Here is a 26,938-nt window from a genome sequence, read left to right on the forward strand (position 1 = left end):
CCATCAGATCCCATCCACGTCCAGCAAGCAACACGCCTTGTCAGCAGGTCAGTTCCCAAATCTGAATCAAATCATCAATGCCAATGCTGTCCCCAGGGACAGATCCGATCTAGAGATCGCCATACAGTGGGATCTCTGGATCAGATCTGTCCCTGAGGACAGTAGATAAAGCAAAGTATGGGCCATAGTTTGTATTGTCAGCTGTCTCCCCTTCTCACTCTGATGTCTCCCTCATAGCAGCTCCAGTCCAGCTCTCCACTTTCCTGACCTTGGCACAATCTGTCCAAAAATGTGGCATCTGCTCACACCTGAATGACTGACACCTCTGTCCTTTCCCGTCTATTGTCACTGGCTACCATGGATGAACAGCATCGGCTGTTATTACAAGGAGCGGGAGGGGACGTCCCCATCCCCCCACAGCTCCGCCCAGGTCTCCCATCCCACCCACAGACCTGAGCCACCAGCCAGCTCGCCAGAAACCCGAACAAAGCCGAATTTGCCTTTTGATCAGGTCTCCGATGTAGAAAACTGGAAGCGAAACCACAGTGTCACTTCCGGTTTACTCGATAGCCAACAGCGCCATTTAAAAAAGAAAGCAGAATTAAAAAACGCTGATCTTGGCAGAGGAGGGTGTTTTTTTTGGGTGTTTTTACAGTTGGGAGGGGGGGGGGTGCCAGATATAGGATGGGCCCTGGGTGCCAAATGCTCTAGGTACGCCCCTGCATATGCGCTTCATTGGACTGTTATTAGAGAGGCTTATACACAGTCAAAATGTGGGTACTTGCACTAGTTGCATGTAAGGGCAGCTTCCCACTGCCCTTCAGCAAAAGTGCAGCTAACCCCTCAGGGTTAACCACTAAGGAGCAAACTGTTATGGGTTAGACCCTGCAAGTGGCAAAAATCCCCACTGTGGAACACTCTTCTAGGAGCTGGGACATAGAAGCCTCATCCTGGTTTTTGGTTGTTTTTGGTTGTACTTCAAGCAAACCACTAGCTGAGTGATAGGCCAGATAATGCAGATCCAGTTAGACCTAGTCTATGCCATTCTGTCCTCATATGCGATAACCCAGTTTATGTTGTGGACAGTTTATGGAGTTTTTAGTCCTTGCAGGCTAAAAGCACCTTTACTTTTTGCTGATTGTATGCTGCAAATTAAATCCCATGCTGAAGTGTTGAAGGTAATAGGGTATTCCTTCTGTGAACATCAATTCTCCCTCCTTCCTTGAATCTATCTTGTGATGGAATTTAAATTTTAATGGAGTATGTGTAGGTTCCAAGGGTCCCATTAGTGAAGGCTAGGAACCTAAACAAACCTACACTCTCCTCTAGGTGGATGCAGCATTTGTTTAAATCTACTTTAACAAATGCAGGTGATTGCTACTCTCTGTCTGTATTTGTAAGTGGCTTTGCTACTTAAAGCAGAGTCCCATCCAAAAGTGGAACTTCCACTTATCTGATTTCTCCCTCCCTCTATTACCACATTTTGCACCTTTCGGGGGGGGGGGGGGGGGGGGGTGGTTACCTGTTGTGTTGTGTGTTTGTTTTTATTTTTTTATTTTCTTGGGCACCATGTCCCCACTTCCGGGAGACCAGGCCGCTGTGAATTACATCAGCAGCCCGGCCCCTTCATCCTCCCTCCTCCTTCCCCTTCAGGTGGGCCAGTGAGAGAGCACAGCGTGCTTTGCGCATGTGCAGTAGAGACATGGTCGTGAAGCCAAAAGGCTACACTGCCATGTTCCCTTAACCGCAGTGGCGGCAGGACCACCCAACCAGCTGATGGAAACATCAGCTGCAGTGCTGACATTGCAAACCCAAAAGCAAGCTGTGACAGACCTAACCAGGACAAAGGCTTTTGGAGTGGAACTAGGGGCAAGCCTCAATACCCACTGATTATGGCCCATGGAGAGCGCAGATTATTTTCTGAATAAGAACAATAAAGCTTCCCTTCTGGAGTGGATGGAAAGAGGTAATAATTTTGTACAAGTGTAGCGCACTACTCCCTTGGGAGCTGCAAAGTGTGCACTTTACCTTTTTGTGTTAACTTGTTCCGTTCCTCCCATGCAAGAATACACATCAGCAGACAGTCTTTGAAAACTTTAGTGATGTTCCAGCGAAGTAGAGAGTATGAGTTGACTCTGATCATTTTGGTTCCTGACTCTGTTACTCTGCACTTTCCATTAATGAACCGACCAACACCCCTCTGAAAGATGTTGTGGGTTATGGATATTAAAAGTCCCAGGCCTCACCGCCTACCTTGACTCCGGCAATCCGCCCAGTGTCAGTTCTGGAAAGTGTCCTTGACGGCTAAACACCGCTGGGTTGCACTCCCTTGCTCTCTCCCATCGATACTCCGATTGCCAAAGAAGGTCGATCCCAGTTTCCTCCGTCCTCTTTTCAGCTACTTTTTCCTCTGCATGGTCCTGTACATCCCAGGCTAGTTCGCCCAGTTTTCTGTGTTGGTGCTGTGTGGGTTGTACAGCAATGAGGTCTCTGAACCCTCAGGCCTTCAATCCCTCTCCTCCTAACCAGCACTGGTGTCTCTGAACCCCTAGGCCCTCAAGCCTGCTCCTCCTGCACACTACGTATTTACCCCCTTCTTCCTCTAGCTCTCAGGAGGCATGTGACCTCTAGCTTAAATTAATGATTGGTCCAGAGCTCTCCATACAAGCTGCCTACCACTCCAGTCCCAAGTCCAGCCTCCCTTCCAGAACATTTCCACTGACAGGTAAAGGGGATCTCTCTGAGCCAGAGTGTAGGTGGCCACACCTCCTGCTATTCTCACTCCCACTTCCCAAAACAAACAACCAGGACTAAAAAGTGTAAGGCTCTGGCCAAATGTACCTATGAAAAAACCTATCTAGCACCCACCAAAATGGATGGGCGCTACACAAGTAATGGGCAGAGGGAATATGGTGGCCCTCCTGCTGTGACTGGGTTGGAGAGACTCCTTCACTTGTCAGATATATTTATCAATGATATTTGTCAGGAAATCTGTGAAGATAAAGTAATTCCTTTTCAGAACATTTTCAGACTACTTGAACAGTGTATGAGTTTGTCTCGTAGACTGTTGTAGACTTTTCCCAGACAGTCTGAGTTGGAATCACTGTTTTTGTTCCACTGAGTGCTTCTTAGGTGTGCATTTCCATTATTAGTCGCCTATCGTTTGATTATCTCTCGAAGAGGTGATTAATATTGTGACTACTGTACCTGGTCATTGAACCATTTTGGGATGTTATGTGTTTGTGCTTATGATAATGTGTAATGTACTATGGAGCACCCCACTGCTGACACAAATGGAAAAAGGAGGAAGCCGAAATCCTTTTGGGAGAATGTGATATGGACAAAAAAGACAAAATCACAGCTTTTTGGTAAATCCCATCCTACTGTTTTCAGAAAAATAAATGAGGCCTTTAAGAAAAGAATACATTCAAATGTGGTGGAGGTTTACTGATGTTTTGGGGTTGCTTTATTGCTTCAGGCACTGGATATCTTGACTTAATGCATGGCATTATGAAATGTTAAAACTACTAAAGAATTCTGGGGTGCAATATAGGGTCCAGTGTCAAAGTTGGGTCTCTGGCAGATGCCATGGGTCTTTCAGTGGGGCAGTGACCCAAAGCACTCAGAAATGGTTTAAGACAAAGTGCTGGAGATTACTGAACTGGCCAGCAATGAGTCCAGATCTACATCCCATTGAGCCCCTGTGGAGAGATCTCAAAACAGCAGTCGGGAATGGAACCCTTCCAATCTGAAAGACCTGGAGCAGTTGGCGAAAGAGTGGTCAAATTTTAGTAGGTGTAAGACTCATTGCTGGTTAAAGAAAGCGATTGATTTCAGTTGTTTTATATTTTCCAAGGTGTGTGCTACCAAATATAAAATTGGGAGTGCAAAAATTTTGTCCAGTCCATTTTTGCGTGAGATGTCAGGTTTGACATTTTATGTTTCTCTACTTCTTGTGTCATACCAATACAAACAAAAGAAATAAACATAAGAATGCCTAAACATTTGTAATTGCAACAATTTTCTGTGAAAAGTGGTGCATTTTTGACAGACATGCAGGGGTGCAAATGTGGGTTTATAGTGTATATGTACAGTGTGTATGTATATGATAACCGACAGACTTGCTGGTAACAGTCTTTCTATGAACCTTCCAAGATGACAACACATGAGATGAGGCTCCCCCATACAGGAAACACAATCAGTTCACGGCTGTTAAAAGGCCCCAACTTTCCCTTTGTTCCTCCAGTATTTAAATTGTTCCTGTCCTTCCCTGAGACAATCTAAATGGCACTGCATAGATACCGCCATGCTTCCACCTCCAGCTCCCTATGCCTAATTGCCAAACTGCCATTGCGCTCTACGAACCTGCCAACTTCCTTATTGATCTTCATCCTGGCCTTGTTCAATTTTTTTACACTGACCTGGCAAAACGGCAAGACATGTGGCCTACGATGTCGGACCACACTACTACTGTGTGAGGAAAATCTAACTGCAGCCACAAGACCTCAAACTTGTTATCCTGAATGAGGTATTGGCTGGAACAGACACCCCGGTCACTGCCACCAGCGTACGAGACCAGAACATCCGGGGGCCTATAACATTGTAAAACCATGTGTATCTCAAAGTCCCAACAGGGCGAAACTGTAAATACTCCACCACTGCGGAAATTGGGCAGATGGGAGAGCCATGAACTCCTCAACAATTGCAAATGCGCCCCCCTGTCCACTTAAACCGTCTTGGATTGGAGGATAAAAAGGAAAAAGGAGGAGCCATCACAGCGAACGTCCTATGCTGACAAGCCCCCTGGCCAGCCTTGGACTTACTGACCACCTCGCCTATCCTAAGAGCTCCGTAAAAGGCTAAGGCGATAGCCACACAAAATAAATGAGCTTCAAAAACAGAACACACCCCAAAAAAACAAAAAACAAAACAATGCAAGGTCAGAATATGTGACAGAATCACCAGAAAAGATTAAAGATAAATGGTTAAATGTTCTAGTAGCCTTCTGTGCTTGTCTCCTCCATGTACTGACATTCAGATTTTTTTTGAACTGCAGAGAAAGTGAAGACATTCATATTACCTTTGTATATAAATTTGAAGTGTTTTTGATACATTGGACATCCTTCTCTCATTACTATAGGCTGCTCCATTATAATGCTCGCTAATCCTTGTGCGAAGGGACATGGTGGTACATCCAGGTACATCCTTTATATTGTAATTTTTGAACCTTACATTCTATCACATAGACTACATGTTGAGTGCTAAAGTTTATAAAATCCTTGATAGGGAATACCCTATTATTGGGGTACAAAGTGATAGACTTGTGATTCTTGTTATGTTTGTCACAATACCTACAAGTGTTTAAACCACAACTATACGAGCCATTGATGCTGAGCCACGTTTTTGCAATAGTGGTGGTTTGATTTAGACTGGGCAACAAAGAGTTGCCTAAAGTCTGGGCACAACGACAAGAAAAATTGCACCCATTAGAAAGCACATCTATTAGGTCATTGTCACCATAGTTAATTAACCTATTCCTATTCTCTGTTTGATTAAACTCTTTTAGAAAAGGTGGTAACAAAGGTTATAGAACATCTGTTCTTCTTTTTATTAGTATGTTTTGAAGACCAAGTGGCTTTCTCTCCATTCAGTATTTAAATTGTTCCTGTCCTTCCCTGAGACAATCTAAATGGCTCTGTTAAAATGCCACTTCTGATAGCCTCTATTACTTAGCAGTTTTTAAATGTTAAAACATTCTTGCTGAAAACTTTCTGGGGTGGAGTAGTTGTGCTTGGCTCTAAAGAACTCACCGACTGGGATAGAACAAATAGTATGGGGTGGATGACTGCTGGAGGCCAGAAGTATGGAATTTGTGGAAGGTTATACTATCTCTATAGGGCAGTTCCGCAGTCACCCCTGTGTGTGACCTCTAGAAAGTCAATCCTGGTCTTAATGCTCACAAAAGAGAATTCAAGATTAAGGTTGTTTTTGTTGAGATATGAAACAAAAGAAATTAGGTAGAATCTGTGTGGTTTCAAATTTAAAATCAGGTCGTCTATGAAGCGCCTATACCAATGGATGTGGGGTGCATAGATATTGAGATGTGAAAAAAGAAAACATTCCATCAACCATCCCATGTATAAATTTTCTGGCGAGGGAGAGAATGTAGCTCCCATGGAGGCTCCACAGCATTGTACATAGAAGGAATCATGGAAGAAGTAATTATGTTGTAATAAAGTGAAAGCCATAACGATGAATTCTTTTAGCTGAGGATCATAGAAACGATATTTGGACAAGTGGAATTGTAATGCATCTAGAGCAAGATGGTGTGGTATTCAGGAATAAAGAGACTTAACGTCTAAAGTAACACACAAAAAATTCTCTGCCCATTGTACTTCGTTCACATGGTTTAGGATTGATGCTGTGTCTTTTATGTAGCCCGGGAGTATTGTCACTAGAGGTTGTAGGTACTGGTCTACACATTCACCTAATTTCTGAGTAAACCAATACCTGCTACTATTGGACAACCTTTAACGGGTCACTCGGGTTTGTGTATCTTGGGAAGGGGATGGTACACAGGGGCAACTGGCTGTTCCACTAATAAGTGCTCTTCCACCTTTCGTGAGTGCTCACAATTCCACTTCCGTATCCAAGAGGTGTTTGAGTTTACTCTTTAAAACTGGAGTGGGATCATATCTAAGGGGGTGGTTTGTAGAGGAATCATAATTTCCGTTATATAGTCACTATCATTGAGTACCACTATAGGGAGCATCATTTGATATATACTGTACATGCCCCCAGAACATTCAGACTGCAGCCTCTCCAGTATAGATTTAGCCTAACATTTTGGAAATCAAAGTTTGCCAGAGAGTCAGCGCAGTCATGAACCTCAAAAAAGTGTATCCATGGTAGTGGAAAAGTGTTTGTTTTTTGTGTTTTTAAGTAAAATAGTGCGAACAAACCTATTAACATCTAAAATAGTAGAAAATACATCAAAGTGGATATTGGGGGCAAAAAAGTCCTTTTGGAAAGCAGAGAAATCTCAGGAGGGGGTGAGTGGGCTGTCTGATAAGTTTACAACATTAATAACATTGAAATCTGTTTCATTATCTACCTGTCCTTGTATTTGTCCCGTGCTTTCTGTGGATGGCTTGTTCTGCTTGTTTTTGGAGCCGCGGGTCCCCCTCGTTTTTCCTTTTCTGTCTCTGGCGTTCTGGGTCACAGAGGAGTTTTTGATAGAGCAATGCTGGAGTCCTCTTTAGAGAAAAAGGATGAAACAGAGGTGTGTGGCTAGAGTGGAGAGCTGACACCAGCCACATCTTCATTATCAGCCACAGTTCAGATAATGAATCAGAGTGATCCGGGGAGCTGAAGCTCATGTGTCTGTGAGTGTTGCGTCTCCGGCTGTTTTTCAGAATGGAATGTGGCCTCTTGGCTTTCCCGGAATGTGTAAACCGCCCCCCCTGCTCATAGTCTTGTAAATCACAGCGATATTTGTGTCTTATTGTCCATGGTTTCGGCTTCCAATTTGTCTGTATTAGCTGCCAAATCTTCTAAGAGAGTAGCATAAGAACTCAGCTGTTGTTGGGGGGGCGCGTGCACGGATGCCTAGGAGGACGGTAATGCCGGCTTAGAGCTCCGCTCCTGTGACGAACGCGCCGGAGGACTACAGGTCGCAGAAGTCCCTAATTCTTCCCCAAACAAGAGAAAAACCTACTACTAAGACTCAGACACATATATAAGTGGTGTTAAAGGGTACAAAAGCTAAATTTAAAAGCGGAATAAGCAAAGAGAAATTACCTCAGCCATCTTCCAAGATGGCGGCGGCAGTCTCCTCACAGCCTCATTCTTCATAGCAGGCTAAACCTCCTAAATCCAATATAAACACCACAGAAAATACTGAGGACTCTGATTCTAATACCAAAGCACCACAATCGGTCAGGTTCAATCTGTCATATTTAAAAAATGTGAACATATTTTACAGAAGGCTTTGAAACAGACATCGGACCATGTTACTGACAAACTGGCAAGAGAAATTAGAGAGCTGGGTCTGAAAACAGCTGAATTAGAGATACGAGTAGATATTGAAAGTCAAACTCAGCACTACATTTCTGAATTTAATAGTCTCAAAGAAGAGTGTCATATTTCAGTCATGTTTAGAGGACCAGGAGAGTAGGGACAGAAGGGCCAACTTGAGGATCAGGGTAATTCCAGAGACTGTCATGGATGTGAATGCCACTATGATTGCTTTATTTCAGGAATTGCACCCTGGTATCCCTGTGGAGAGATTAGAAATGGACAGAGTGCATAGAGCAATTAGCGCCACGTAAACCAGCCCTCCCAGGGACCAAATTGCCAAGCTACACTATTTTCATACAAAAGAACAATTGTTGGCAGCAGCGAGAGAAAAGGGTTCCCTAATGTTCCAAGGACAAATATACCAACTCTTCTCAGATTTATCTCCTATTACAGTGGCTAAAAGGCGAGCTCTTAAACCACAGCTACAAATACTTCAACAGCACCAGATTACTTATCATTGGGGGTTTCCTTTCTCTCTCAAATTCACACATCTGGAAACCAGATATGTATGTCGCTCTTCAAAGGACTTAGTCGGCCTTGGTCGAATTGGGTCTTGCAGATCAAACCACAATTAAAGATCAATCCTGCAGAGGATCAGCCTCCAGGTCCCCTGCAACCTGCTCTAAGTCATCTACTACTCCTCGCCATAATCAGCATAAACGTGGTCGATTTGAACATCAGCCTCCTAATACTGAAGACTATGGACTGAGTTTAAAATATATATTTTTTTTTTTTCTCCTCTGATACATTTCCTCTTTTTCAGAACTGCAGGATTCCACTTTTTCTGAAACAACTTAATTTTTAAGTTACAAATTTTTGCAACTTTATGGCCCTTTGGCTTACAGTTCTTTGCTGGCCCTCTTATATATATAACACTTTTTTATTTTATTTTTACTGCTTATTTACTTAAATCCCCCCCCCCCTTCTTTTTTTTTTATTTTTTTTTTTTATTTGTCCCCCTCTAATATCAGTCAAAGATACTTATGTGGTCATTTACTGAGGTTATGGTCTTGATAGTTTTCCAACACCCCCCCCCTTTTTTTTTGGGGATAATATATATACAGTTATTATGATAGTATAGATGCTTTTTGTATAGTTCCTGTGGTTCTCCGGCATGGTTCGTCACTTTAGGAACTACTTGCTTCCCTTTTGCCATCCTCAGACCCTTAATTTTATTATGCGAGGCTCTGGTGGCTGTGGAGCCCCTGCGAGTCCTTTGTTCACTCCCAGGAGTTGCTCTCATACTCTAGTGATTTCTTATTACATTAACTCAGTTAATTCATATTAGGGTTATTCTACCAAGCTATGTTCTTCTTCTTCTTTATTCTATTCTTTCTTCTCTTCTTTTTTCTCTCGAGGTGGTGACCTGTATTCTAAGTTAAAGTCATTTTTCTTATTATGAGCTAGTTTACTTAGACTTTTTATGGCCCCCATAAATATTTTATCTCTTAATGTACAAGGATTTAATATCCCACACAAACTAACAAAAGCAATGAGATCTTTCTCGGCCAAGAAAGCACATATAATCTGTTTGCAGGAAACCCATTTTATTGACAAAGCTGCCCCTAAATTTCTTTCCTCCTCATACCTGCAATTTTTTACCGCTTCTACCACTGTAAAACGCTGAACTCTTATTGGATTTCACCGTTCCATGCCATTCACCCTCTTAACACAACTAAATGATCCCGAAGGTAGATATATACTCCTTACTGGATATATAGCAGATATAGCTATTACAATTGTTTCATATTATGCTCCAAATAAAAAAACTATCTTTTTTTTTATCCCATCTTTTTCAAGTGGTTGAGACACATAAATTTGGTACTGTAGTCCTATGTGGTGACTCGAATACGATGGCATTTCCTTTTCTAGATAAGTCTCCCCCAGCCCCTATCACTAGCTCTAATAAGCTTAATCTTCAACATTTACTTTCCAAACATAATCTGGTTGATACATGGCGTGAAACCAATCCGACTAGTAGACGTTTTACATATTACTCCTTCCCACATAAATCTTTCTCCTGTATTGATCATATTCTGGTCCCTTCTAGTATGCTGCCTGAAATTCTATCATCTAATATTATCCCGTTCACATGGTCCGACCATTGTCGTATTCACAACTATTGCTTCTATAATACCCAGATCACATGGTACCACCTGGTGCATAAACGACTCTACATTAGCTAACCCTCTACATCGACAGACGATAGTCATTCATCTCTTTTTCTATCTTTCATTTAATAATACTGGTGACACTTCCGACTTGACATTGTGGAAAGCCCATAAAACCGTTGTTCGGGGTAAGTTGATACAGCTAGCTACAAAGCTTTAAAAAAGAATGTAAACTCATGTTTACAAAGCTGGAAGCTAACTTCACTTCCTGTCATGATATGTTTCAATCTTCCCCGAATGCCATTAATAATGCTAAATTAGATGAAGCCTAGTTTAGATTTAGATCTATTTTTAACGGATTCAGCAGATACACTCCTCCGTAAACGCCAACATACACAATACCTCAAAGTTAATAAACCAGACTCCCTTATGGCCAGAAGTTTAAGATCAATAAATCAAAGCAGATCCTCCATAATATTGAAAACGTCCCGTGATTCATATACCAGTAATCCAGTCAAAATTTTAGAGGTGTTTCGTTCCAAATTAGCTAAAATTTACTCCCCTGCTACTGATTTCAATCAGGCCAGTGCGGACATGCTATTTTCTAATATTAATCTCCCTACTCTTGAAATTGAACAAAGAGAGACTAGAAAGCCCTATTACTACTAATGAAGTTCAGACTGCTATAAAGGGACTAAAATGACATAAAAGGCCTGGCCCCGATGGCTAGTCAGCATCGTATTATACAAAACTTTGAGCATATTTTAACACCAGTCTTAACCAGAGCCTTCAACTCCCTTCTGTCAGGTCATTTATTTCAGCCTGAGTCATTATCTTCTATTATAGTTATGCTACCTAAACCCCGATCAGATTTAACTATCTGGTCTAATTATCGTCCCATTTCTCTCCTTAACTTAGACATTAAAATACTAGCTAAGGTCCATGCGTCTCGCTTGAATAATTTTATAGGTCACCTAATTCATCAAGACCAAACGGGTTTTGTACCCAAGAGACAGGCAGGAGGCAATATTAGAAGAACACTATAACTTATTCAAGCCGCTAAAAACAGACGTATCCCAACTTGCCTTCTATCTTTGGATATCAGTAAGGCTTTTGACTCAGTCACCTGGCCTTATATGCAATTTACTCTCCAAAATTTGGGTTTTGGTAATCATTTCCTAACTTGGATCTCTTCCCTCTATAACAATCCCAGGGCGTATAATAAATATGTAAGTTATAAATCGGCAATAATAGACATCAGAAGAGGCACAAGACAGGGTTGTGCCTTATCCCTACTACTTTTTGCCCTACATATGGAACCTTTGGCACAATTAGATCCAACCCAGATATCAAAGGTATTGAACTAGGTGGGCATCACCATAAACTGTCTTTATGCAGATGACATGCTTATCTATCTCATCCCCACATTTCTGCCCCAATTCTTCTGCAAATATTGGATACATTTTCACATATTTCTGGTCTCTTTGTAAACCCCACCAAATCAAATGCATTGAATATTTCTATAAAACACTCTGACCTATTACAGGCTCAATCCTCTCTACCTTTTAATTGGGTTGATTGCCAATTACCATATTTAGGTGTACACTTTACATCCTCACTTTCTGATCTTTTTGCAGCTAATTATTTACCCCTGCTGAAGCAAGTTACAGGCCTATTAAAGCAATGGTCCGCACTACCACTATCGTGGATGGGTCGGATTAACGCAATAAAAATGTCAATACTGCCAAAGTTTTTATATTTAGGGTACTTCCCATTTCCATACCTTCATATTTTTTATGACTCTCACACAGCGTAGAATTATGTCTCTTATTTGGAAGAATATTAAACCCCGTATACCTAAATCCACTTTATATCTTAGTAAAACTAGAGGAGGCTTGGGGCTACCTAACTTCGCTTCTTACTACTTTGCAGCTCAACTATCGATACTCCCTAAATATCATTCAACAGAAGACATACCTTTATGGGTATCTATTGAAGCCATTGATTGTGACCCCATATCAGTGGACAATCTGCTATGGATTCAGCCAAAGGACAGATTGCATCTGACTAATCCTATCACAAAACATTCCTTGGTTATCTGAGATAGATTTGGTAGTTCATGTAATTTACAATCCGTACATAATCCACTTCTTTCCTTTCTAGGGAATCCAGCTTTTTATCATGCATGGATATTTCCAAAATCTTTTTCAGCATGGTCTTCTACTAATCTGACTAGATTCTATAAGCTATTATCCTCAAATACTTTTCAAACATTCCCTATGCTATGTACGAACTACAGGCTCTCAAACAATGAGATATTTAGATATCTACAAATTAAGAATTTCTATATGCCTCTTATTGGGTCAGGTTTAGCACTTATACAAATATGTTCAAATTTAGACATCTGACTAAGTGACCCACATGTTAAAGATTTAATTTCATATGTGTACCAAACCCTTATTACTACCCCCCAATGAGGTACTTCCATCATATTCTGTTAAATGGGCACCGTCCTCTCCTGGTACTCATCTTCACATATGGTGGAACTGTCCGGTGGCGCAAGAATTTTGTAATAAAAATTTGCAATGGCCTCTAAAGCTTTAGATATCTATATTGCCCCAGACCCAGCTATTGCACTTTTAAATCTCAAAACAGATTCACTCACACGGACACAATTCAAACCACTTGTTTATATTAATACGGCAGATAAACAAACCATAGCTAAGGCATGGAAAAGCAAAAATGTAATTGTGGCACAGACGAAACAAAGCTCTCATTTTCAATAAAATGACAGTTATTGAAAACAATAATATTAGTCAATTTCACATGATTTGGCAACCATGGGTTAAACATTTCTTTCCTTCTGATTTTGACCAGTCATTGCTGTTCCCACAATAAAATCCTTGTGTATCGCTGTTGTGCTATTGATTCATGTCATGTACCAGGTCACTACCTCGAGTTTTCGTCTCATCCCTTTTCTTCTCTCTTTTCCTCCTTTTCTATCCCTCTTCTTTTTTTTATTTTATTTATGTTTTATCTTTCAAAAGTTGGTTTATTTCTCATCAACATAGAGAATCGATCTCTCTTTTAGAGGCTCTATTCTTCAAAACGTTCTTTAAATACTGGTTGTGCTGAGCTAAGGTTAACCAGGAAAAGTTTTAATTTTTAATTATACCTGCCCCCACCTGTTCACAGCTTGAACCCATTTGGGGTGGACAGGTGGTCTGGAGGCATATTTCATTAATTCTCTCATATAGTTCGTTCCTAATTTAGTTCAGTACTTATGATATAGTATACAATCTCTGTTACTTATACTTTCACTTATAACATATCTAATCTATGTGATCAATACCTGATTATAACTAGATCGTTCATTTACGATACTCATGATATGATGCTCGTTATGATCTGTAAACTTCCCTTTTTTTTTTTTCTTGAAATTTAATAAAAATATTTAACAAGAGAACTCAGCTGTTGTATTGGAAGAAGGGATTCCTTCAGAGACTGAATTTTAGTGGAGATGATTCTGAGCAGTGCCTCCTCATGTGAGAGAGTTGGGCTCATTAGCTCAAGTGAGCATTTGGAAAGTATTGCATTCTACTCTGAGAAAAGATTCTGAATATAATGTGGAGAGTATTTTTTTTATTTCTCAACCCTCTAGGAATCATTGATTCATTGTATTGTTATAGACCAGTAAGGACCCACCAGATCCTGATTTCCTTGCTTGGTAATGTCTTTAATTTGTCAGTAGTAGTACACATAGTATCTGAGGACAAAACAATAGTATCTTTAGAATATATCTGTGAAATCTTGGTCTGTCAGGTCTTTCACACACAATGTTGGCTCAACAAACAATTCATATCTGTGTGTTCCAATGCCACTCCGGTGGTCATAATCCAAAAATGAAAAGGAGGGATGAATGGATCTTGGTACCTTTTTTATAGCAATGGTGGTGTGGAGGTCCCTGGGGATAATTCAACATGGAAGAGAAAAGGGTAACCGTGCTCTCTGCAGGGACAACCCAGTCTATACACCAAGTCCACTCACAGGTGCCTAGGCTTTATGTATTCCATCACATTCCAATGTAACAAATGGTAAGAAGAGCCAGCAAGACCTCAAAGATTAAAGTGTAATTTATTGGTACGTCCGAGTGACAGTAAAACAATAGCGTTGGGGCGTTTCAGCAATAGCCTTAGTCGTAGCTAGTTTGAAACGAATATGTATATGGATGTATATATTTATAAATTTACACCAATACAGGCTCCACCTTTTTGCACAATTGGCTTATCAGGTTAGTACCACTCAACAGTAGCATATTTAATTTATACCACCAGTTATTCAAGTGGATGGTGACTACACCTGTTTTTGCCAAAAAGAGAAAGGGGGGAGGAAGAAAAATGCTGCATAAGATAAGACCTTATTCTTTCAATACAAATTCTTTGTAGTGGCAACACAATGCAAGGTCATAATCATCCAGCATTTTTTACACTTTTTTTTTTTTTTTTTCTTGGTGCAACACTTTTTGATATCTGCCATATCAGTTTCAAACAAGCTATGACTAAGGCCATTGCCAAAAAGCATCAGCACTATTGTTTTACTGTCACTCTGATGTACCAATAAATGACACTTGAAGGATTAGTCTTGCCAGCTCTTACTAGAAGTTTCTGATAAGACTTGCATGTGTGGTGGTCACCTTGCTGTGTGTTTTGTAGATGGACCTGTTTATTGCTATAGAATTTTTATATACAGCTCCTGTTATTTTGGATGTTAATGGTGAAAAAAAAAGAATTCTGCTTTGAATATCAATAATTCAATCTTTGGTAGATCCGGAAACCTATGGCTGAAAGGGCACATGCTTAATTTTTGTTGCTGCCTATTTTTGCATGACTTTAAATGGGAATCAAAATTGGCACCGCCCCAAGGGGGTGGCCAATTGAGTCCTTGTTGCATTCTTGCCAGCTGCCAATATTTTAACCCAGCTTGCATTAGTCCCTGTACATAAATCTAAATAAAAAGAAGGGTAACTCTGCCAGCTGAGATGACATGCACTGCACTGGTGCATTCACACAATTTCACAATAACCATAATAAAAAGTTCAGGATTTTTTTTTTTTTGTATCCCATTGTTTTGCAAATCTTATGTACACTACAAACTGTGTGAATCGGTTCTGATATTGCTGTTTTACTAAGCTGACCACTTTATTATTCTAAATAGGAAACCTTCATTTTGTTTGTAAATATTAAAGATTCTAACTACCAGCAAGAGTAAGTCCTTACATTTTAAAGAGTACCTGTCATTTCAGATCCATCGCGGCAGTGCCTTTGAGTGGGCATCCACTCACCTGCTGCCGCCACGTCCCTCCCCTTGTTGTGTCACTGCCACATCACCAGCCATCCCATTAAAGTGAATGGGACTGTTGATGAGTCAACAGCGGGTCAGAACTCAGAAGAGAAACTGCTTTGGGACAGATGACAGTTGCTCTTTAAAAATTATGATTTAATTGAACTTGATTTAAACCAAATCCACCCTGATAAAAATACATAAAATATATATTTAAAAATATGACAGCTGATTTGGTGTTATCACTCTCTCTCATACTGGTCCCTGGAAGTTCAACATGACACCTCATGGCAAAGAACTTTGAGGATCTGAAATAAAGAATTCTTGCTCTACATAAAGATGGCAAGGCTATAAGAAGATTGCCAAGATCGTGAAACTGAGCTGCAGCATGGTGTCTAAGACCAAACAGCAGTTTAACAGCACAGGTTCCACTCAGAACTGGCTTTGCCATGGTCGACCAAAGAAGTTGAGTGCATGTGCTCAACGTCCTATTCAGAGGTTGTCTTTGGGAAATACATATGAGTGCTGCCAGCATTGCTGCAGAGGTTGAAGGGGTGGGGGTCAGCCTGTCAGTGTGAAGACCATACGCCGCACACTGCGTCAAGTTGGTCTGCATGGCTGCCATCCCAGAAGGAAACCTCTTCCATGATGATGATGTACACAGTTTGCTGAAAACAAGCAGACTGAGGACATGGATTACTGGAACCATGTCCTGTGGTCTGACGAGACCAAGATAAACTTCAGATGTTGTCAAGAGTGTGTGGTGGCAACTAGGTGAGGAGTACAAAGAAGTATGGTGGTGGGAGAGTTATGGTCTGGGGCTGCATGAGTGCTGCCAGCACTGGAGAGCTACAGTTCTTTTGGGCGAACCATGAATGCCAACATGTACTGTGACCTACTGAAGCAGAGCATCTACCCCCTCCCTTTGGAGACTAGTCCACAGGGCAGTATTTCAACATAACCCCTTGCTAAAGAAGCTGAGGGTAAAGGTGATCAACTGGCCAAGCATGTCTCTAGACCTAAACCCTTTTGAGTATCTGTGAGGCATTCTCAAATGGAAGGTGGAGGAGTGCAAGGTCTCTAACAACCACCAGCTTCGTGATGTCATGGAGGAGTAGAAGAAGACTCGAGTGGCAACATGTGATGCTCTGGTGAACTCCATGCCCAAGAGGGTTAAGACAGTGCTGGAAAATAATGGTGGCCACACAAAATATTGACACTTTGGGCCCAATTTGGACATTTTCACTTTTGCCAGTGGTTTAGACATTAATGGCTGTGTGAGTTTTGAGGGGACAGACAATTTACACTGTTATACAAGCTGTACACTCACTACTTTACATTGTAGCAAAGTGTAATTTCTTCAGTGTTGTCACATGAAAAGATATAGTAAAATATTTACAAATATGTGAAGGATGTGCTCGCTTTTGTGAGATTGTGGTTGGAGGAAAGCTTTAGAATGGCAAAGATGTTTTTATTACAAATTATGTGAGCAGACTGCAGTTCCTCTTTAACTGCTTGCCACCCGTCCACCCTCAAATTACGGAGGGGCGGTGCGGCTCTTGTTCCGGGACGACATCTTAAAACATTGTCCCAGAAAAGCCACTGTCATGCTCCTCCGTGGGCACACAGCGATCAGGGCCGTGCCATGTTGCTAGGACACTGCACGACCGAGTCCCCCCCCCCCCCGGTCTCTCTGTAAAGGGCTGTGGCTGGGGCTCTTTACATGTGACTGGCTGTGATTGGACAAAGCCAATCACATGGTTAAACACGGAAATGCCAGCAATTGGTTTTTATCGCCTCGCAATGATAGTGTGTAGTGAGGAGAGCCGATCAGCATCTCCCCACAGGGGACATCGAGACATGTAATCAGGGCACTGATCATCAGTACCCTGATAACAATAAAGCACTACCAGTGCCACCATTCAGTGCCCATTAGTGTTGCCAGTCAGTGCTGGCTATTAGCAATGTCCATCTTTGCTGCCCATCAGTTCCACCCACCAGTACCCATGAGCGCACACCAGTGAAGGAAAAAAATACTTATTTACTTATTTTTTTCAAAATGTTCATTTTTTTTTTTTTTTGTAAAAAAAAAAAATCTAGCAGTGATTAAAGTTCCACCCACTGTTAGAACTTTGTCTTAAAGGAAAGACAACCCCTTCACCACTTGTTTTTTTGGCAATTTTTTTTTTTCTAACTCCCCTTTTCGGAAGTACAAAGTGTTCTTCTGTTCCAGCCAGCCGCGTGTGTCCCAGAAGACAAGCTGGCCATTCACAAAGCGGCATGCAACTCACGCATGCGCAGTAGGAAACCGAGAGTGAAGCGGCAAGGTTCCACTGCCGGTTTCTCTGAGTTGGAATGGCGGCGCCTGCAACCGATCCAATGGTTGGATCGGCCTCAGGGAGGAGGCGACATCGAGTGCTCCTTGGACTGGTAAGTGTCCCTATTAAAAGTGTTTGCAGCTGCTGACTTTTAAAAAAAAATAAAAAGTTTGAAACATGGTTACAGTGTAGCATGACCGCACAATTGTCATTCAAATTGTGAGAGCACTGAAAGCTGAAAATTGGTCTGGGCAGGAAGGGGGTGAAGGGTGCCCTGTAGGCAAGTGGTTAAGGATCAGAGGTATGATTTTAGTTTCAATAATCCTGTGTTTTTTTTTTTTTTTTTTTTTTTTTTTAAGGTGACAGACTATGCAATAGCAAGGAGGATAGTTGATTTACATGCACGCAATGAGGAGTCTATAGAAAGAGTTTATTCAATTGAAGATATTCAGAGGTATTTGCTGTTTGCCCGTCAATTTCAACCTAAAGTAAGTATTTTTCATTAAACTTGGATGTCTTTTGAATGTTTGTGAATTATCCAGGTCATGGTACAACGTTCTATTGAACAGGATGTTACAAAAATTTTCATGCCACTTCAGTAAATTAGTTTTTAGTTCTCTTACAAACTTTCAAATCTATATGTGAAAATGGCAAAAAAAATTCAGCCATCTGAGGTGAAGAGCCCATCACTAGTAGCCACATCTGTTTTCACTGGCATTGGCTAAATTTCATAGATATACATGTATTAAAATATTTGATATTCTGCAAGTATGCACTAGTGATAAGCAAATTAATTGGATATATGCAAATTATTTGTGGCCACTGGTGGGAAAAAAAAAATAGTTTTTGTTTTTGCCAGTGACCCTGCATGCTGGCATCGCGTAGTCTGTAGGTGTAAAGCATGTTTTACGTTATCAGTTGGCCTTAATATAGTAGCATCTCTTTGATGTCATTAACTAGAACATTGACCAAACATCCTCCCTTTATCTTTTTTATTAGTTATTCAAAAATAAAGACTTCAGGTATCTGTTCCTAGAAATCAGCTAGCATCAGGGCAGTAGCTGAGCACTATAATTGGCATGAGATTGAAAGGGCTCTGCAGTGTCACTCTCCCCTGCCAAAGCACTATAGCTTATTCACCATGGTAAAATTTCCAGAGGTACTTTTGAGGAAACTCATGCATATGCACCAAAGAACTGGGTAGGAGCAGCACTTCATGTTGTGCCAAGAGTGAATAAAATTGAAAAAAAACTAGTGTTTCCTTGTCAAAAGATTTTTTGAACATACAATAGAGTATTTGACAATAGGTTAAGTACATAATATACAACAGAAGTAATGAAGCTCAGAGTTAAATATTCAATACAATGTAAATGATATATTCAACTAGAATTACTACTATAACAATAACTCATATTAATGGTATGGTTTATTAGAGGAGTTAGCTTAAGTGGGAAAGGGCTCCAAAATCATAATAGGAATAGATGGAGAAGAAAGAAAAGATAGTAAGAGAAGAAACTAGGAAGGGAAAAAGAGGTCCACAGGGTCGAGTTGAGGGCCGCCATATCACTCAGAATCCATATACTGTAATCACTTACCCATCGGGTCAGCTACCATGGTAATGGAACTTCTTTGTTAAAATTTGATGGTAAATAATTTTTGTAATGGAATGTAATGGTAATGGATATTCCTAACATTTTTAGATGCTATAGTACAGATCTCATTCCAATAAATTTGAGCTTTGGGACATGACCACCAAATGTGGAAATGTGTTCTAACTCAGCACATCCACGGTAACAATCTGATGAGTAGTTATGCACATATTACGCTATTCTAGCCGGTACAAGGTACCATCATATTAGTACTTCATAATTCGCCTCTACTGCTAATATATTGGGAGAGGCTGTTTTGGTTGTTACCAGACTTTATTCCATTCTGTGGTTTCCAGTGTTTGTTCTAAGTCCATCTCCCATTTCTGGACATAAGCTGGTTTTACTGTTTCAGGTTTAGCTAACAATTGAACATATAAGGTTGAGATTATGCCCCTAGCATGAGGGTCGGTTTTACAATATTTTTCAAAGTTAGTTAAATTAGTTAGTGAACTGTCTGTGGTTAAGAAGCATAAAGACATTTTTGATCTGGAGGTACCTAAATAGTTCTGATTGCGGTATTCCATAATTATCACAGAGGGTTGGGAAAGGGATAAAGGACAAGGAATTCACAAATTTGTGCATCTGCAGCATATCACTTCTAGCTCATGCTCTAAAAGATCTAGGAGATACCCATGCTGGGTAAAATGCAGGGTTTTTGTAAAAAGATAGTAGAGGATTAATGATTGCAACTGATTTCTGAATTTTGTATCTGTCCCATAGGGAAATAAAATGTTTTGTAATTGGATTACGCAACCCTTTACGATCTCCCGGTGAGAGCCAAATCAGGTTTGCCATTGACAAGGGAACACATTCAGCAGCTTCTTGTAGTGCGTGATATTTAGTTAATGATGCTTTATGTGCTGCTCTATAATATTAGATGCGAAATTAGGACAACTTAGACCTCCATTTAATTTAGGGAGGTAAAGTGTGTGTTGCTGTGTACGTGGTCTAGAAGAACCCCATATAAATGCATTTGCCTTTTTCTGTATAGTTCTCAGGTAATAGGCAGGAATTGGAATTGGTAAGACTCTGAAAAGGTACAATAATTTGGGTAAGACACTAATTTTTATTGTGTTGATTCTTCTGAACCATGATAAAGGAAGGTGGTTCCAAGATTTCAACATATTTGTTATATTTTTTAACATTGGAGGGTAATTAGCTGAAAAAAGATCCAAGAGTGATGCAGTGAGGTGTATTCCTAGATATGGAATTGATTTATCTGCCCAGGTAAAGGGGAGACCAACCTTAGCTGAACTTAATTCTAAATTTGAAAGAGATACATTTTAGTGTTACACATTTCTTGGGGTTAATGAAAAGGCCAGAGAAGGTAGCAAAGGCATCAAGTATTGGCATTAGGTTAGGGTCTGATACTGTGTTGAAATCCCCCTACTTCAATACCAGTTATGGTGGGATCTGATCTGATTCATTGGGCAAGTGGTTCTATAAGAAGTGCAAATAACAGGGGTGAAAGCGGACACCCCTGTCTAATGCCCCTTTCGATATTAAAGGTATCAGATTTATAACCTGCATATTTAACATATGCTTTAGGTTTATTATTTAGTGCCCTGATCCAGTTAATAACATTTGGGCCAAAACCCCACTTCTCTAATGTGTAATGCAAGTAGGACCAGGATATAGAATCAAAAGCCTTTTAAATATCAAGTGAGAGAAAGCAGGAGGGAATGCAACGTGTTTTGGCAATTTGTGCTAAAAGAACTGCTCAGCGTACATTATCGCCTGCTTGTTGGGTTGGCATAAAGCCAACTTGATCACGATTTATAAGTGTGCCAATGAATCTACTTAGACGGGATGCAAGAATTTTGATATCAAGATTTAGCATTGATATAGGTCAGTAGTTAGTACAAGTATCATCGGAATGGGGTTTGGGAATCGTACATATGATCGCCAATAAGGATTCTTGTCTAAATGATTTAATCATTGAATGCCTCTGCCAATATAGGGGAAATAAAGTCTGAAAAGGTGTGGTAGTATAATGCAGAATAACCATCTGGTCTTTTATTAATTTTCAACTCTTTGATGACCTTTTCTACTTCCTCTGCTGTGATGGGTATCTCAAGTTGTGTTTTTTGTGAAAGTTAGTTCAGGTAGGTTAATTTGTGAGAAGGAATCTGCTTTGTTTTGAATTGAATGTATTTGATTCCATGTATAGTATATTTAAGTGAGAATGAAATTTGTTAACGATTTTAAGGGGGTTGCTTGTATATATGATTTTTGATAGTTTTAATCTAATTGTTTTAAATTAGTTATTTGTTGATCTGAGTGCCAACTCCAGATATGTGCCTGGTTAGATTTCATGACGAAAGCATGTCTGGAACGATGCAGTAATTTATCAGATGATTCTGTAAGAAAAAGATCATATTCCAGGCGTGCCTTCTCTAAATTATTTTTAGTAGTTTGATTAGGATTGCTTTGGAAAGCTAAGAAAAAGGAGTTAAATTGTGTTTTCTAATTTACGAGCAAGATTTCTGCACTCTCTGTTGCGTATTCTATACTGCTGCTGAAGTGTTCCCCTCAAGACCGGTTTATGTGCTTCAAACAATGTTATTGTGGAAATTTCTGGGCTTTTGTTGAATGTTAAATATTCTTTCAGAGTATGTTCAATTTTGTGACAATATAAAAGGTTTTTAAGTAATATCTCTGGTAAATACCATGTTTTATCTTGTGCTTTAGGTATGGTTGATGCAATAGTTGTTAGGACTGCATTATGGTGAGACCATGGGATGGGGATTATATTTGATGAGACAATCTCGAGTATCATTCCTGTGGTCAGGAAAATGTGGTCAATACGACTGAATGAATGTTTGGTGAAGGTGTAATTTCTTTTTGTTGGATTATTCTCTCTCCATTAATCAATTAAATTGTGTTTGGAAAGGAGTTGAGAGAGAGATTTTAGAGGGGTTACGGGGTGGAGTATATGGTGTTTTGTCCAGAAATGGTAGGAGAACCTGGTTGGGCTCGCCACATACAATGACTGTTCCCAGTCTATGTGCATTAACTACTTGTGATAGATTGGTTAAGAATGGAATTGGACTTGTTTGTTAGATGCATAATAAGAAACCACAGTTACTTCTGTGTCAAAAATGTGTCCCGTAAGGATTAGATATCTTCCTTCCGGATCCTTAATTTCCAAATGAATTGTGAATGGAGTGGACAGGTGGAAAGCCACAAGAGTTCCACGTTGTTTGGTATTGGCCGAGGCAGTGAATTTTTGTGGATAGTATGAACTAAAAAATGCAAGCGTTGATTTTACTGTAAAATGAGTCTCTTGCAGGCACACAATGTGTGCATTTTTTGCTTGGAATGACCTAAACGCTTTAGTGCGTTTCTGTGGTACATTCAGTCCCTGTTCATTCAGGGATAAAATGTTTAAGGGCCATGGTAGCTGAGTCAATAGGCAGAACTCATCCGTTGTTCCAACCTGACAATTTCTCAACTCAACCCATATGGACTTGAAAAAGGGAAAAAATAAAAAAGTCCAGTGTTATCTAGATTAGGAAAGAAGAAAAAGACAGATAAGTTTACATTACCTAAGCTTCATAATATAATATGAAGGTATTCAAAATGTACCCGTGGTGAAGGGTAAAACCACCCAACAGGGCACAAGATGCCCTCGTCGAGTCCCCCCCCCCATATTAAGGGAGGGGATCCGAGTAAGACTAGGTGAGGCACACGGAACTTCCATGAATAGGAGAACCGCTTTGTTAAACAAGAAACAAAAAATATTAATGTAAAAGGGGAAAAAAAAAGGGATGCACATTTATAGCCCTTATGGCTTAGTGAAAGTATTCATCTACAGGGGCGGACTGACCATTCGGTCACACGGACCGAGGGTCTGGCCACTAGGGGGCCCCATCAGGGTTGTCAGCCTTAATAAAAACCAGGGACAGTATGTAAAACATTTTTTTTACTTCTGTCTCTGAAATGTCCCTTACCGACATACTTTTAATTAGGGATGAGCCGAACACCCCCCGGTTCGGTTCGCACCAGAACTTGCGAACGACCCCGCGTTCGGCACGAACGTTAGAACCCCATTGAAGTCTATGGGACTCGAACGTTCGAATTGGAAAGTGCTAATTTTAACGGCTAATATGCAAGATAGTGTGCTAAAAAGGGTTTGGCGATCTGCCTCCTGCCTCAGGGGACATGGGTCACTGCAAAAAAAAGTTTTAAAAACTACCGTTTTGGCGGGAGCACTGATTTTAATGACGATTAAAGTGAAAAAAAAAGTGAAATATTCCTTTAAATATGGTGCCTGGGGGGTGTCTATAGTATGCCTGTGAAGTGCCACGTGTTTCCCGTGTTTAGAACAGTCCCTGCACAAAATGACATTAAACGGAAATAACACCATTTAAAACTGCTTGCGGTTTTAATGTTATATCTGGTTCCTGTAATATGGTTGAAAATCATTCAGAAAAATGGCATGGGTAGCCCTCCCTGCCCATTACCAGCCTATTTGGGTCTTGTACGCACATTAAGGGGAACCCCGTACCCATATTAAAAAAAGGAAATGCGTGTGGCCCCCAGGCCCTATATACTCAGAACAGCAGTATACAGGCGGTGCAAACAAGACAGGGACTGTGTAGGTTTGTTGTGTTAAGTTGAATCTGTTTGTCATTTTCAAGCGGTACATTTTTAAAGTGTAGCTCCAGTCAAAAAAAATATCTTTAAGCTTTTTGGAAAACATAGGGAAGGGTTATCACCCCTGTATAGTTTGTTTTGTCGTCCATCTTTTTTCATCTCACTTGCTGTTGTCTCCTTCCGTTTGCAAGTAGGAGATGTTTGTAAATTGGATGTTTGAAAGTAGGGGCCTGCCCTATATGCTCTGCAGAAATGGCGGAACAAGGTGTTGGTTTTGCAACAACATTGTAAGCCCTCAAAGTGACTCTTGGTGGCCGCTGGAGCGCCCTGCTGTGAACGATTATATCAAGAATTGTAATTACATGCCATTGTTGAACAGTGGTAGAAAAATTGACCTTTGGTGGTTGTGGTGCTGGTGCCACAACACTATAAGTCCTCACAGTTACTCTGGGTGGGCACAGGAAGGGGCCCTCCTGTGAAATATTATATCAAGAATTGTAATTACATGTCCCTGTTAAACAGGGGCAGAAAAATTGGGCCTTAGGCACTGGTGCCATCACACTGCAACCTCTGCCATACACTCTAGTTTTATTGCAGGAATTAGCCCTGCTGCAAAGCATTGCATCAAAAATTGTACTTAAACGCCCCTGTTAAACAGGGGCAGAAAAATTGGGCCTTAGGCACTGGTGCCATCACACTGCAACCTCTGCCATACACTCTAGTTTTATTGCAGGAATTAGCCCTGCTGCAAAGCATTGCATCAAAAATTGTACTTAAACGCCCCTGTTAAACAGGGGCAGAAAAATTGGGCCTTAGGCACTGGTGCCATCACACTGCAACCTCTGCCATACACTCTAGTTTTTTTGCAGGAATTAGCCCTGCTGCAAAGCATTGCATCAAAAATTGTACTTAAACACCCCTGTTAAACAGGGGCAGAAAAATTGGGCTGCTGGCATCACCCAGAACCAAAAATGTTCTTCCAACATATCAGCGGAGGAGGAAGAGGATAGACAATCAACATAACAGTACAGTCACTCAGCATCAGCATAGGCAGTCTTGAAGGGATGTGGTATTTCAAAAAAAATTATTCGGTTACATCAGCTTCAGGTGCTTGGTAGCTGTGGGTGATCCAAGACTGATTCATCTTGATGAAGGTCAGTCGATCAACTGATTCGGTGGACAGGCGCACCCTGTGATCGGTAACGAAGCCACCAGCAGCACTGAAGGTGCGTTCCGAAAGAACGCTGGATGCAGGACAGGCCAGGAGCTCAATTGCATACTGTGCAAGCTCTGGCCAGTGATCCATCCTCAAGACCCAGTAAGCCAGAGGATTTTCAGTGGGAAAGGTGTCCAAGTCTGACCTTGCCCCTAGGTATTCCTGCACCATGTAAATTAGACGCTGGCGATGGGTGCTGGAACCAATCATACCTTGGGGCTGCGGACTAAAAAATTGTCTGAACGCATCAGTCAGACGGCCACCTTCTCCACCGCTCCTTCTGACTGATGCCTCAGCAACACGTTGTCCAGGACCAGGAGTTTGTGACCTCCCAGTCTCTGGGAACGCGTTGCACAGAGCTTTCTGCAAGGCCTCCCGGAGATGTCTCATCCTCTGCTCCCTCTGCGATGGCAAGATAAGGTCGGCAACCTTACCCTTGTACCGTGGATCAAGGAGAGTGGCCAGCCAGTAATGGTCCCTCTCCTTGATCCGAAGAATACGAGGATCCTTCCGCAGGCTTTGCAGGATCAGGGAGGCCATGCAGCGTAGGTTAGCTGAGGCATTCGGTCCGGAGTCCTCTGGGTCACTAAGGACAACATGATCCGCAGCTACCTCCTCCCAGCCACGTACAAGTCCACGTGTTTCTTGGGACTGTAAATCATCCCTATAAGACTGCTGCTGCTGATGCTGAGTGCCAGCCTCCACCTCCATGCTGACACAATCATCCTCCTCCTCCTCTTCCTCCTCCTCACCCTCTTCCTGTGTGATGGGTGGCACAGCAGGAACACTGTCTGGATAAAGGGGGCCTTGAGAGGCAAGGAAGTCCTCCTCTTCCTGCCTCTGTTCTGCCTCAAGTGCCCTGTCCATTATTCCACGCAGCGTATGCTCCAAGAGGTGGACAAGAGGTATAGTGTCACTGATGCATGCACTGTCACTGCTCACCATCCTTGTGGCCTCCTCAAACGGTGACAGGACAGTGCATGCATCCCTGATCATGCCCCACTGGCGTGGTGAGAAAAAACCAAGCTCTCCTGACCCTGTCCTGGTGCCGTAGTCGCACAGGTACTCATTGATGGCCCTCTGCTGCGTGTGCAGCCGCTGCAGCATGGCCAATGTTGAGTTCCATCTGGTGGGCATGTCACATATAAGGCGGTTCTTGGGCAGGTTCAACTCCTTTTGGAGCTCAGCCAGCCGAGCACAGGCATTAAATGATCGGCGGAAATGCACACAGACTCTCCTGGCCTGTTTCAGGACATCCTGTAAGCCGGGGTACCTGCCCAAGAACCGCTGCACCACCAGGTTAAGGACGTGAGCTACACAGGGCACATGGGTCAGTTGTCCCTGTCGGAGGGCGGAGAGGAGGTTGGTGCCATTGTCGCAAACCACCATTCCTGGCTTAAGCTGGCGTGGCGTCAACCACCTCTCGGCCTGCCCCTGCAGAGCTGACAAAACATCCGCCCCAGTGTGGCTCCTGTCCCCCAAACAAACCAGCGCAAGCACGGCATGGCATCGTTTTGCCTGCGTACTTGCGTAGCCCCTGCAACGCCTACGGAGCACCGCTGGTTCTGAGGACAGAGCACTGGAAGAGGCCGTGGAGGAAGAAGAGGAGGAGGGGGTGGAGGAGAG

The 26,938-nt window shown here is 41.6% G+C and overlaps 1 protein-coding gene across 1 annotated transcript in view; it reads left to right on the plus strand.

Moving 5' to 3' along the window:
* Positions 1–26,938, plus strand: part of LOC143996626 (maternal DNA replication licensing factor mcm6) — a 270,522-nt gene that overhangs the window by 125,823 nt on the left and 117,761 nt on the right. Inside the window, exon 12 of the mRNA XM_077491792.1 lies at positions 18,208–18,336. Within this exon, the coding sequence (XP_077347918.1) occupies positions 18,208–18,336 (129 nt within the window). The remainder of the gene's footprint in view (positions 1–18,207; positions 18,337–26,938) is intronic.

Source organism: Lithobates pipiens, unplaced genomic scaffold, assembly GCF_037356315.1.
Source record: "Lithobates pipiens isolate NorthernLeopardFrog02 unplaced genomic scaffold, aLitPip1_a1.2 Scaffold_19, whole genome shotgun sequence".
NCBI classification, from domain to species: domain Eukaryota; kingdom Metazoa; phylum Chordata; class Amphibia; order Anura; family Ranidae; genus Lithobates; species Lithobates pipiens.